Raw genomic sequence first — 14,184 nt, 5'->3', positions numbered from 1 at the left:
AAAAGCTAGCAAGAGTAAAAGGGGCGAGAAAAAGGGAAGGAAAAGGGCAAGAAAAAAAAAATGGAATCAGCCAGCAAAAAAGAAAAACAAAACAAAACAAAACAAGTCTCATTTTCAGTTTGGCTTATGTGCATGCTCCAAAGGAAAACGTTGTACATTTTGGTGCCTAATCCTTAGGAAAATCTTGCTCCTCGGTAAGAAATCGCTTTTTCAGCAAAGTTGAGGCCAATTCAGGGTCGTGGCAGCCAAAAAACCGAGTTAATGGTTAAAAAAACAGCATTTTTTGAGGAAATTTGCCAGTTAAAGGGTTAATGGCCAATTCCTTTTATGAAACGCGCTTGCAGGGAATCATGGTAGTTGTATTCATGAAAAGAAACATCCAGTCCAAGATGATGAATACAACTACCATGATTCCGTGCAGGCGCATCTCATGGAGGGAATTGGGCATGCCATCTTTATTTGCAGAATGCGTGATGTGACAATGTATGTGATTTCGAGATGGGAGCATGTTGGAATATTTCTAAGACAGTATTGCTTGGTCTGTTTTTACTCTGTCACTGCTAAGCAAGCATAATATTTCAGTCCGCGGTAATTATAACGTTGTATGTGGATTCTTATAACCTACAGGGTGTCGTAAACGTACCCAATTCGGTTCTCAAATTTAACGCTTTTTGCGTCCTTTGTTAAAACCAGTATTACTGTACTTTTATGTGAGGATACTCGACTTAAGTATCCACAAATCGGGTCAAAAAAGAAGAATTTTGCTACACCCAACACATTTTCCTTGTCCACTTCAACCGGTTGAGACCGTGCTTTTCCACGAGCGTTAAAGCTACGACAGTGAAACCTAATGACACTAAGGGGTGATAGTATTCAGTACGTAAAATGTCATAGGGCGTAACAGTGCGTCATGATCTCGGAACAGCCGAATTTTTTATAATTTTTCATACTATCCCTGTATTGCATTTGAATATAATTTTAGTCCTCAAACCTATTGCTCCTAATTCTTCTTACATAATAACAGTTTAACCAAAGTTATCTGACAATTTACATAAGCAGGATACATTATGATTCAAAACAGCTAGCTGTGCAGAACTGTTTTTTATTAGTTGTAAGCTCGAACATCACGCTATACATCATTCAGTTTTCGACAAAATTCCGAATTGATGATTCAATTCTATTGGAATGTCATGCCTACAAGCGTTTTTAACATATGGGCGTAAGATTTTTCCTGGGAGTGTGGGAAATTTTAAAGAATTCCCGGCCATACCCGAAGACTTCCGAAGATTTCTAGTCACACTCCCGATATTTCCAAGAGACGTTTCACAACATATTTCCCAGGGACTTTCATTTTCTCTCTCCCTGGAATTTCTCTCTCTCTCTCTCTCTCTCTCTTTCGTTCTCGGGGGCGGGAAGAGAAGTGTACCATCATTTTCCTGAACTTCTCCTTTCTTATATTTATTTCAAGTTGATATATATTTTTTGAAGGTGTGTCAGTTCAGGCTATAATAGCTCACATTTTTCATATTGGCCTCATATAGGCTTGAGTAGGGGTGGGATTAAAGTTTTCGACCTTTACAGGAATGAGAGGTGGTAGTTATAACATGTATGTCTAGGATTTGATTGTTTGTTACTCGGGTAAGTGATTTTCACATAAATAACAGTCACTCAAATCAACTACGCAGGATAATCTCGATATATCAGTATGGAAATGTATTTAGGCTCCTTAAATGGCTGCCAATTGCACATTCTTTTCTAAGTATTAAAATTGGCCTGACACACCTCGGTTTTTTAGTTGATAATTCGCAAGAGTATTTAACGAGTTTAGTGAGGCTAATTTAAAGCCATAGGGTCTATGGAAGATGAAAATTAATGCCTGTAGTCAGAGAAGCACGTTTTCTCCATCAATGTAAATTGTCAGTCGCAACCTGACATCAAGCAATGTGTTATCTTCATAAGAGCATAAGTTGACCAAAGAAATTACTTTTTAGCTTCTGAAACGTCACTTTTAATAACTCAACTGTAGGAAATTACAATTTATTTCGAATACAAAATATAATGACGGTGTTCCTTATGAACTGGGAAAAATATTCTCATTTGGTTTTTGAGTAGTGCTCAATTGTTGACAAAAGCATTATGGATAGAAAAGCTCTAGCATGTACTTAGCGTAGAATAAATAAGTAGACAAAAGAAACAGTCAGACACATAACACCCTCAAATATACCCAGGTTGTAGAGATGTGTAAGAAAATAAGTATTTTTTACAAATATGAATCTCTCTTATTTGAGGTCACAAAAATAGAAAGATTTGATTTGTGGCTATAAACTGTTCGTTTTCTGGAAATGTATGCAGGTGAAGCTAATCTACAGTATAGAAGTATTCTTTAGCAAATTTTCATTTGTAAATCTACAAGAACTTGATATTAGGTTTAGCCACTTAAATAATACCTCTGCCAGCCAAATTCTCTAGTTGTAACAAACTGAATGAAGTCATTAAAGAAGAGCCCATCAGTCATTGAACATTTTCATTCAAAGGCCAAGCTAAAAGGCCAAATTCCTATGTTAAATTGTATCAAACACTTCATTTTGTACTGAAAAAAATAAATGAAGGAATTCTCGTGCCAAATTCTTGTATCAAATTAAAAGTCTGTGCTAAAGGTACATGACACATTACGGAGGTAGCTGTGATAGATACTAGTTTACAAATCATTCAGAAATCTGCATCAATCCCTCTCTCGTCCATCATATATCAAACTATGTTTAGTCATGTGTCTTAAAACTGGTGTTCCACTGTTCTGTTCACAATTCCTGAGGAGAAAATAATGCAGTTGTTAAATTGCAATTCTTTACAGTCAGTCGGTCGGTCGGTCGGTCAACCTTTATTTAGCCAGGGTGGCCAATTCAGCATCATGGGTGGTATCCATAGGGGCCCTTGCAATAAATAGCACCAATACATTTACAAAAACAGCAGTTTAATTTTTTCGTAAGCTGTTAAGATGTCAAATAAGAAAATTACTGTTTTGTCTGTGCTTTGTTCAGTATGAGATCCCTGGCTGAGCTTTCAATAGCTATGTAAAAATATAAGTGTGCTATATATATTGCTGTTCATTATCCATCTGCACCTATTATCTAGATATGAATATTGTGTTCTGAAATTGATAACAGGCTTATCTCATACTTTCTAAGTGACCTTTCCAATATTATTTTCCCAGTGTAGGTTTCATCATTACCTGTTAGAGTTGGCTTTATTGCCATTATCATTCAGAATGGACACTTGATAAGATTATTTCATTAGCACTAATGTATTAGTGTTGCAAGTCTATATATAACTGATCAGTAAAAATGAACTTACTGGGTGGACTTCTCCAGAATTTATTCCTTCAATGTATCTGCAAATGAGAACAGGCGATGCAGTCAACAAATCGGAAATAAGAATTGAAAATTTAAGAGTACTATGTTGCGCTATGTTGGTGTGCTATGCACTGTGTTGCACTATGTTGCACTATGTTGGTGCACTATAAGTACCAACATAGTAAGCCCTGTTTACAAGGAAGTAGCCTAACCCTACATATAGCACACACATTAATTTTTGTTCTTTTTATAGGGGATTCATTTGTAAGTAAGGACAGGTTAACCCTAGCGTTTGAGTCGTTTAACTAACATAGGACCTAGGTTTCCCCTGATCACCTATGAGGACGGCTACGTTTTGACCTTGTTACAAGTGGTAACCTACCAAGCAAAATGTTGTTTTAGCTTCAAGAAGCTAAAAATTCTCCAAATATAAATCAAAACAAAGACAAAATTCCTGATTTGGTATCGAAAAGGATCCTAGTCATTCAATTTATTTGCTTTGAAAGGAAATTATGTTTGGACTGAGAGCCTACTGTCGTCAAATTCATTTTGAGTTAAGACAATTTAGTTTAAGGAATTTCTTTGAGCTTGGTACCTAAAATATAATTTTATTGGAACTGATAAATTATGAAGGGAAAACAAAAGACTATCATCACAATATTAAAAATCATCTTTCACTTGAATCTGCCATATGTCTAGTTTTCGAAGTTTTCAAATATGACAGAACGGTGTCAAAATTGGTTTTAAAAAATCGCAAGATGCTTGAACAAATCATTAATTTCTTGCATAAAACCGGCAAAACTTAAAATGGTATTAGCAAGCTTTCAAAACATGGTTACCATGGAAATGTCATGTCATATGAGAAAAACATCGACACACCAACACGTTTTCCAATCAATTTTGAGAGGCGTCCCTACGTTTGGTCATTAGGTTACCTCTGGCAGTACTTGTTAAGTTACATAAGTTTGAAATAACTCCAGGCAAGTTCTACGCACTCTTCTCCCAAACCAAAAATTTTTAGAAGCATAGAAAAGAAAAATAGATGTTATAGCAGTATTATCATTAATATTGCTTTTACGAACAATCACATGTATAATTAAACTAGTGTTACCATATCACAAAAAAACTGCCAAAATTCTTACTCTCCCATTGTATTTAGGTGCACCTGGGGACACTATTTTAACGGATATTTAAGCACTTTTTATTAATGTTTTATCTTGAAAGGACAGAAGATTGTTAAGGAACATTATGCAGAAGTTATCTCTAAATATTCGCTTTTCAAAAAAGGGTCTATGAGGAACTTAGTCTCCTCCACACCTGGAAGGGACCTCTCTATGAAATACCTTGTGGCTTGGAAGTCGTCTGTTCTCCACCCGGCTGTCAAATCCGTCAGGTAACTTATTAGCATTCTAAGATGTTGCTTGAAAGTGTTGCCTCTGTCGACATTATCATTTTGTTGCAACTTTGCGGGAAAAAGAAGAATCTTCGTATAAATTAGTTTTCACGCGTATGCTGCTCTACTTACAAGTAGTGACACTGCCTCTGCCCCTAGATTATCTAACAAAATAATTAATTACAGATATAATTTTTTTTTTCGGTCATAATATCTTATTTATTATACGTTGAGCATCTCATATTTTGAGCCAAATATGATAACATCAATTGTTAATTATTATCAGTTATTATCAGCAAATGTTATCCATGTAGACAAGCTTTACCAATTGCAAAAAAGCGATGACTTAACAGCAATGATAACCGCAATTTAAAATCGTTTTCCCATAAATTAATTAGTAGGTATCATCATGATATCCTCTTCCCTACGAGGGAAATAGGGTCTTGTTAGTTAAATATAACAGGTGACATCTTTTGTTAAGAAAATTTCATTTACCAGTATTGAAAGAATGAAGGACAAGCATTTATTAAGGCAGTTGATCAAAACGTTACATAAGTTAAGGAGGAAAATTAATTTCAGAGAGTGGTAGAGAAATATTAGCTATTTACACTAATTGGTTTTAAGCAATAAGTTCACCTTTTGGAGAATTTAAACAGTTCAATTTTGCTAATCAAGAATAGAAATTAAGTATTTCTTGCCTTATGATAACAAAATATGTTTGCCAAACCCCTTTTGTTAGAATCCATACTTACTAATGTTATAAAACCAGTCATCACGTAGTATTGTGATGCTATGTAGTAAACAGAGATTCTCCTGGATACGCCTAGCAAGTCTTCTATTGTTGTAATGTGGCATTTACACACAGCACGTGAGTTTAGGCAATAGGTAATAGAGTGGATTAAGGGACGAGGTCTTGATTGGTTGGATGGTTTTTACTGTTATAATCAAACAGACATTGCCATCAGACAGATGAAGCAAGATTTAGCAATGGTTGCTATGGAGTTTAAATTCTGAACAATTTAGTGGTATGAAGACCTGGCCACACTAACTCGTGCTTTTTGCAAACCTCTATATTATGTAATTAGTACATGTCAGGTTCAAGCTGATTGAGGATCAGATTGAAAATAAGTTTACTCTTTATCTTAATTATCATGATCATTCCTCCTTTTCCTATTTCTTTTGAATTTATTACAAACTTAAAAATTTTAAATTTATTAAATTTATTATTATTTTTTGTGTGTGTACTATTGCATTATAATATGTTACTACCAATCTCTACCAGTTAAGCCGTCAGACTACACAACATGATTTTCTATTGCTAATTAATGTTGGCTGTACTAACTTGTTGGAATTCTCTCCATTCATGATGGAAACGACTGCATCTGCATGAAAAGAGAGAAATATGTGCAGTGAAATCTATTAATTAATACAACCACCTTTAGGCCGCAAAATTGTGACAGTATATAAGGTTTCTTAGAAATAAGAAAATGGCTGACTTAATGTTTTCTTCAGCCCAAACTAAGGGTCTTTCATAAGGAGATATTCGAATAAATGGACAGTCCAAGTGCGCTACAATGGAACAAGGGAATTATGGGTTTCTTCAAAAGGTTGCAGTGAAATAAATTCGCACTTATTGCAACATGTACAGTGTCATTACACGTGTGCTATCATGTATCACACTTTCATTTTTTGATGCACATAAATCTAGGTAAGAGTGTTTGCATCAGCATGAGATGTTGTGCCTTTCCACATCTTCAAATATGACAGGACAGTAGTTAAATCAGGCTTGTAATTATTTGATTAACATACACGTGTATCTGTAAGCTTGAATAGTTACATGTGGACATATTAAAAATCATTGCTCAAACAAAGATAACACTATCAACTGCTATTCTGATATCACTAGATAAGTTTTTTTTTAATAAAGGGGTCAAATACCAGATAATTTGGTAACACTTTGCAAACGTTTGACCCTGCAAGAATATCTAAGTTTATAAGTACTGTAAATTACCTAGCAGAGTTCGGTTGCTCGTTTTCCTCGCCTGCAGATTTAAATAGAAGATATCTCCAGAGGGAACGTAAAAGGTCCAGGAGAAGCTTTCTCAGCGAGGTATCTTTGCCTTCGTGCTGTTCTTGCTGCAGAAGAAATGAAAACAGCAGCAGACAAAGTTGTTTTCAGTTAGTAGGTGACCTGAAGTTGTTGCCAAAGGTTGACAGATTTAGCTTCTAAATACCTACTTGCAACAGTTGCTTTTGTTGTTTCCGAATTCCTCGGACAGTTTCATATTCTGCTATTCCTGGACATTCCTACAACAATCACATAGAACAACGTTAGCCTTGCAGTTGTAAATATTACACAATGTATGGCGATATGCTGCACTTAGAGGGTTAATTTGCGTATGTCTACAGTACCTGTGATGTTGAAAAGGAAAGCCCCTATTGATTTAATCTTGTCTAGGTGAATTGAAGCAAAGTTGCTGAACTGAAGGGCATGCATAGTCAGTGTGGATGGTGATACGAAGGATGGACGTCTAAAAAGTTACTTGACTCCTCCCCTTCCCCGTCATTTCCCGTGCCTTGCATTGTCAACCACGTAAGGCTGCCAGCCCTTCGTGTGGTTGACTACTCAAAGCTGTTGTTGCTACAGATTGTCTTGCCCCCACTTGGATGGTTCTAATTTTACCCACAAACATATCAGTATCTTCCTTGGTTCTGAGACATGTTTGGTTTAAACTGGTTGTGGTCATTTGGAAACTTAAATTCAAAATCCAGTTTCTCTTTCTCCGTAGCATCTTGGCTTGACCCAATTAAGGAATCAACATGTATTGTTGTAAAAGATCATTTGTAAGAGTTCTCAACTCTCCGGCTTTCAAAATTTACAGATTTGCTCGTTAAGAATGAACTTTCTTGTTACGACTTTCGTCTATTCACGGGGGATTTTCTTGTTTCCAGTTCTAATAATTGGGTGAAAGAGCTATGAATTTGACACCACCTAAATGTTGTCTGACATTAAGTGATGTTCCTGGGTAGCGCTTTATTCTCACTGGCTGTTTTTATCTTCGTACGACGGGTATCTGGTCCAGTCGACCAGGATTCTATGGGTAGTTGGAGCTGTTCGTGCAATTAGCAATGGTTACAAAACTGGAGGTTGCATGTCAACACTTTAAGTCTTCAATTTGCCTCGTAGATACTACTACCTCCACTCCGTTGGTAATTGTGCTCTATTTCCAAACCAATCTCTTACCTTGGTGGACAACTTTTAAATATCACTCAATGCTCAATCATTCTAGCGACTGAGCAAGTGCCCCTAAAGAAGTACATCTACTATACGTCATTAAATTGATATAAAACACACACATACCCAATTGAAGCCTCTCGATCTTTCATTCAGTTGTTCCTGAATAGGGCTATGAAAGAGGCAAAGATCTCTTACTTCAAATGCTGTTCTCTCTAATATGACACAGGCGCAGAACCAAGGAACTGTTAATTCTAGACATGTTGCTTCAATATGTTTTCAAGAGGCTCAGAACTACTTGGAGAATCCTATTAAGACGTTAACAAAAAACTATTGCAAACAAGCAGGTTGTAATTTTAAAACAACCTATTAGGACATTTTTTGTTACATAGAGCTACATTACCACTTCTGCACACCTGGTAGGATTAGAGAAAGTGGAAAACTATGCAAAACATACCTTGCGACCTGATATCTCATTGGCTGTTGACAAGTCAAGCCGAGGTGGTTTAAAAGCTCACACAGAGTTTTGTGAAGTTGAAAGCTTGTTTCTTGACTTAAATTTTGCTGAAGATGAGAAAAGTAATGCAGTACTTTAATATGAGCTGGTATACAGCAATGACTTAATGGAGAAGGTAACTTTATAAACTTCAGTTCAAATGTTGATAGCCACATCATTTCAGAGTGACTGGACGTTAAACTTGCAACCAAACAAGAAAGCTAAAAGAGACTATTCAACTCTGTGTTGATTTCATTCGTTCATGAGACTGATTTGCAGCTTTTCTTTGGGTATCCAACTTCCCGGACAGCGACGGCGACTAGATGTGACATTTTGTTCTGCTTTAACACAGACTCACCTCGCAAATTTCTTCTTGTGCACTTGCTGGCTGTCGAGCTTGGTTCATCTTTTGTATAGACTTGCTTCAAACCTATCTAAGTGAGAGACAACTGTGCAGGCTAATAGCGAAGACGCGAACGCGACGAATTAGTCGACCTGAAACCTCCCTTGCCCGTGACGGTTCTGTTTTCATTAGGAACACGAGAGACCGTAAGGGGCGGGGGTTGGGGTTGCAAGAAACGGGGCTGCCCACGAAACGGGGCTCCCCTCGAAACGGGGCTCCCCTGTGCCTATGTTCTATGTTCCCGCTGATCTTTCCTTCGCATATTAATATTCTGCCTTCGGACTTCTTTACATGATTTGTGCTCAGTGAATCAACTTGTTGTTAAAGATCCTTAACTCTTTTGAAAACGTTATGCCTTTTCATCGTGAAATCATCATAGTTCCAATATCTCTGATGGATGTAAAAACCGAATGTGGTCCTTTTCTTTCTTGTTTGAATTCATGAAGTGTTTTCAGTGTTCCCTACTCCCAACGCTCTCAGTGCTTCCAACGCGTCCCGATCTTCTTAAAATCCTTCATACTGCTCCTAATTGCTTTGTTTCTTCTGAGGAGCCAAAAAGTCACTCGAGTTCCTCGTGCAGTTGCATAGCTATAGCACACATATCTTTAAACGCATTCGGCCCGTGTGCGAAGCCTCGTGAAGCCTCTGTTACGGAGGAATGCAGAGTTATGTCGGTTCCAGTCTAGGCATTGGTGTATTTACCAAAACCGGATTTTTAGGTTCTTTTTACGCCGTCGGCTGTCATCGCTGTCGAAGTAGCACTCCTTAGCATCCAGTAAGTTTACTTGCTTACTGGCCTCTGTAAAGAGAAAGTTACTACCTCAGGCACTGTTAAAAAATGGAATGTTCTCAAAATATGCTGACAACTTATTTGAATGACAGTAACTTATCGCTCAACCGTTTGTTTTTTTTAACCGATTTGCCCTATGGCTGGTTTCCTGTTGAGATGATGCAATACATATACAGGCTATTTCAGCAGCAGTCCTTCATTCTTAAGAACCCCGCCTTGGCTATTATTCTATCGCTTCATAAATTGCGTGATGTCGACGGTGTTTACGTAAGATTACAGAGACGGTGGCTGGAGAACGTTTACGTTGTGAAAGTTTTCAATCTTTCAGATGGGAACCAATATTTACAGTCAAAATGCTTGAAGTGTTCCGCCTAAAAAATAATTAGTGTTCATTAATCCAGAACCGCTACGATCCTTGGCTTTTATTTTAAAAAAGGTCAACTGAGTCTTGTAATGATCCAATTTTAGCCTCCATTCGAATATCGAATGTTGATTGGACTATGGTGGGACTATTACTGAACATTCAGTTGACTTAAAATTTGAAGCCAAGGATCGAAACGGCACTGGATTACTGCATGCATTAGTCATTTTTTAGATTCAACGCTGCAGGCGTTTTTGGTAATATATATGGGTTATTGACCACGTGTGAGGTCAAGATGGCTGAATATTGGTCAAATCGTTTTGCGCGTTTATGGACCGAGACGGAATCGAGGGCCAAAAACACGCAAAAAAAAAATGACGCCAATATCCAGCCATCTTGACCGAACAAGCTTGGTCAATGAAGGAATAATTATATGGCTTTCGGGGATATTTTTCTTGCGGGACACGGCGGGTAGTCCAGAGCGGGCAAGATAGCTCCATCTTGCCCGCTCGGGTAGCCAGTCAGTGCAGGATTTGATTCATCTTGCCCGCTCATGGAGCTTGCCATATAATAAAGGGCATTAACATTTGTGCTGTAGCTTCGTAGAGGTTTATTTGGATAAGTCCTTTTTTGGATTGATCGATAGATTGTCATTTCCTTTTCCTTTTCCATCTGTTTGTGCTGAGATGTTTGATGTTTTTATTGACATAGCAAACTTTTAATTGGAATTCAGCCATTCTCAATATTTACATCTATCAATCTTGAATTGAGCTCGTGATTGAAGCGTCTGAAGAAACAGAAGCTTAAACAAAAACCTGGCCCCATATGTGTCATGTCATGCGCCAATGAGCTGTGTAACTGAATGCGGATTTGTTTGGTGTTAAATTAGGAAGATCAATTGACACTGAATATCATCTGTCCTTTTGGCACCTTGAAAACGACGTAATCGCTAGGAAACTACTAAACATTAGTATAAATCTGCTAGCGTTCTATCACGAATGCCGTTCTCTAATTGGCTATGCTACACACATTTATTCTGTTGTAGAAAGTGAGTAGCCCAGTAGTGTACAGTTGTTAAGCAAATGGCGACTGCTTCTTTGCGTTTTCGAAGTGTCTGTGAAGAGGATTTAGATGAAGTTTTGAACGACTAATAGATTTATACTGAAACAATAGATTTTTCGCTCTCTATTTCTATACGTGATAGTTGACATGGGTGCACCCTCTTCAACTTTCACTCGATAGAAATCTCGGACTCTCGGACTCTGTTAAGTAGAATTCCATTTCGTAGCCTAAGAAGGAATTTTGGTTTGCTTTTTTGGTATAATGCTCACGTGTCGAAACCACTAAGTAAACGAGGACGTTTGATGTGTTTAAAATTCAAAGTCTTCAAAATGAAGCTACTCATGAATTGCAACGTCGAACATTTGTTTAGTGAATAATGATGTATAGTGATATATTCGTTCTTTGGAGCTGCTTGTGTGAGCGGGTAATAGTGGGGGTATAAAGGGTTCCGGACGGGGCTTCTGGGTTTCGTCTGCTCAAGTAGCCCGATTAATATAAGTAGGGCGTATGTAAATTTGCCTTGTTGCCTATGTTTCAAAATGAGGCTTGTATCTCATTGACGTTTTCACATCACATGATAATGTCTTAATTACTAACTGATCACATTGACGTGAAGCTTTACCGGCGACATTTTTAGGCTTTTAGCGCAATAAATGTGTTATATTTTCACCTTTACAATGTTCGTATATGTAAAGCGATATGATAAAATTTGATTAGTAGTGTTTATAGTGAGAGCGGTTTTGTTGTTTATAAAAAAAAAGAAAAAATTACGTCAAGAGCATCTACTGTTTTGTTTTAAAACGTAGAATCTCTTCTTTACAACGTTCGTAGATCCGCATGTTTCCTCTCCCCAACCTCGATGAAAGCTTGACCTGATAGCCTGTTTCAGACGCTCGGTTGCTAAGCAGGGCGAAAAACGAGAGAGAGAGAAAATGGGCGAGTAGTTAATTGTTATTTTTAAAGGAGAATACAGCACAAAAAGTATGCTATAAAATGCCACCTATTTTATAGCGTGTTATGTCGTGAGTTTTAGTCTTAGCCTGTCACGAAGAAGACCCTTTTCGATCTGTGGTTTTGGAACAACCATGACGGTGTATGCATTGTTTTAGCGTACGCGAGATTTGATCCGCACGGTCGTCATTGGCAGTGCTCTGTTTAGAGTGTGATCACGTCATTAATTAACTCTACTGACAGAGTTATAACATATAGAAAGAAGAGGATGCAGGGAAGAATTCGACTTCCTCTCTTGAGTAACCGAATAACGCTAGATATCTCTTCTTGCTCGCTGTGTCTTTCGTCTTTGACTACGACTTTCAAGAGCTGTCTGAGTAAGGAAAAATCAAGAGGAGGAGCTAAGGTCATGCTCCCTCCCCCCTCGCAAAAGAAGAAAATTGGTTTACCCAAAACGAAACCGTCAACCACTATAAACTACCCACATAGTTAGTTATTCTTAAATTGCAATAAGGCGTTCCCATGTACCGCAAGTTACGATACACAACGACTTACGACTTTCCTTCACTCGAGAAGTACAAATAACCATTTTATCAACCCCCGCCACAAAAAAAGGTAAAGTCTGCATGCGAGCCAAGTGGCCCATCAGGCCGGAGCTTATCCCGGTTTCTGTAGCATGAAGCGACTACGAGTATTTCTACTCCCCCCTGGATGGGATGCTAGTCCATCGCAGGGTTACCCCCAGCATTAAGTTCGCCGGTACCCATTTATACACCTGGGTGGAGAGAGACACTGTGAGAGTAAAGTGTCTTGCCCAAGAACACAACACAATGTCCCCGGCCAGGGCTCGAACCCGGACCGCTCGATCCGGAGACGAGTGCACTAACCATGAGGCCACCGCGCCTCCCACAAGTCGCGAAACCGACAATGTCACCACTTGCACAGCAAACACATGTTTTTCGTCTAGTGGTCATATTTACACTTGTCCAGAAAACCAGAATAAAACAATAGTTATTAGCTTTTACCAGAACCACGACACATGTTCACTTCTTGTGCGCGACGTTACTCTAGAAAAACTGTCACTGCCGATCCTAACGATATATACACATGTAATATCTGGAGAAAGTTGGAATCTAATGACCCAGGATAAAATTCAAACTACTTCCACAAATTTAGTGTAACCGACAAATAGTTATCTAGTGTTTTAAGATTAGACAGTTTGAGAGGCAGGAGCTCACTGAAGGCCCACGAAAGTTTCTATACTTTGCGTTAATACAGACAATGGTTGTTTTACATTTGCGAAATTCGGAAAATTTCGGTAAGAAATGTCTGTCGGGGAAAAACGCGTTCCATTTGATTCCATCTTCATTCCTTCCAAGTGATTTTGACCAGTCCACGTTGTAATAAGGAGTGAATCTTTCCATCGTTTAAGGCTTGTAAGAAAGCCTTGAACGATTAAAATCGACTCTTCGGAGTTTTCCGAGGTTACAACAGGTGGGCAAGGTGGTAGGTTGCATAATGTTCCTTTTACTGACAAATTGCCAGTGAAAGGAACATTGTAAGTGATGTAGTGTCCAAAAAAAAATAAAAGAAATAATTGTATGCATGTAGGATATTGATGTTTTGTTTATCCATTTTGCGGTAAGTTATCTTAACACTGTAGTTATTGATGTGTCAATTAAAACATATCTTGGGCCCGGCTGACAAATGCATCTATGCCTCCTAACCTTTGAGTCCATTTGGTTGTGTAGTGCAAGCGAAATACATGGACATAATATAACTTATTAATAGCTTACTTATTAATTTTTGGTACCGTTTAATAATAGCACCTATTAACAGTTCCTGCAGTCCACAAACTCAGTGGAGAAAAAGAACAAACTGAAATTGAGTTATAAAATTATTATTGGAAGCGTACGCAAGTATTTATGCTCAGCAACAAAATATTATCTTTACCGTTTATGCCAGATTGATTGTATTCATGCATTTGTATTTGAGAGATAGTGGAAACTCTTTCAGCATATATAATGTCCTCTCTATATATCGGGAGTTAAGTGGGAAATCAGGATGTTAAGGTTCTAAATTAGCTTCTCGTTTTATGCAGTGATTTAATAAACCATTTTACGGTTAAACCGTAATAGAGTTT

The 14,184-nt window shown here is 37.8% G+C and overlaps 3 protein-coding genes across 4 annotated transcripts in view; 1 reads left to right on the top strand and 2 right to left on the bottom strand.

Moving 5' to 3' along the window:
- The window catches only part of LOC145464989 (uncharacterized), a 100,183-nt gene that overhangs the window by 52,264 nt on the left and 33,735 nt on the right, over nt 1-14,184 (top strand). The gene's annotated exons all lie outside the window — the stretch shown is intronic.
- Nucleotides 1,723-14,184, bottom strand: part of LOC145464986 (uncharacterized) — a 58,957-nt gene continuing 46,495 nt past the window's right edge. Inside the window, exons 6-8 of the mRNA XM_081448801.1 lie at nt 4,694-4,812; nt 3,352-3,388; nt 1,723-2,807 (exon numbers count right to left, since the gene is read on the bottom strand). Of these exons, the coding sequence (XP_081304927.1) occupies nt 2,799-2,807; nt 3,352-3,388; nt 4,694-4,812 (165 nt within the window). The 3' untranslated portion in view covers nt 1,723-2,798. The remainder of the gene's footprint in view (nt 2,808-3,351; nt 3,389-4,693; nt 4,813-14,184) is intronic.
- Nucleotides 4,806-9,699, bottom strand: LOC145464990 (uncharacterized). Its single transcript, XM_081448810.1, has 6 exons — nt 8,833-9,699; nt 8,436-8,542; nt 8,105-8,150; nt 6,982-7,050; nt 6,755-6,879; nt 4,806-6,125 (listed from the first exon to the last, which is right to left on the bottom strand). The coding sequence occupies exons 1-6, from the start codon at nt 8,878-8,880 to the stop codon at nt 6,062-6,064; spliced, it is 459 nt and encodes a 152-aa protein (XP_081304936.1). The 5' UTR covers nt 8,881-9,699; the 3' UTR covers nt 4,806-6,061.

The sequence above is a fragment of the Orbicella franksi genome, chromosome 13, assembly GCF_964199315.1.
Source record: "Orbicella franksi chromosome 13, jaOrbFran1.1, whole genome shotgun sequence".
Classification (NCBI taxonomy): Eukaryota; Metazoa; Cnidaria; class Anthozoa; order Scleractinia; family Merulinidae; genus Orbicella; species Orbicella franksi.
This window is presented reverse-complemented; position numbering and strand designations above follow the sequence as displayed.

Bases quoted from the DNA above. Each gene is read 5' to 3' on its own strand.
- LOC145464990 (XM_081448810.1), bottom strand. From the start codon at position 8,880: ATGAACCAAGCTCGACAGCCAGCAAGTGCACAAGAAGAAATTTGCGAG. The intron at 8,151-8,435 runs GTATGTTTTGCA...CCTCTTTCATAG, and splicing joins ATGAGATATCAGGTCGCAAG to CCCTATTCAGGAACAACTGA. The intron at 6,880-6,981 runs GTAGGTATTTAG...TTTCTTCTGCAG, and splicing joins AACAAAAGCAACTGTTGCAA to CAAGAACAGCACGAAGGCAA.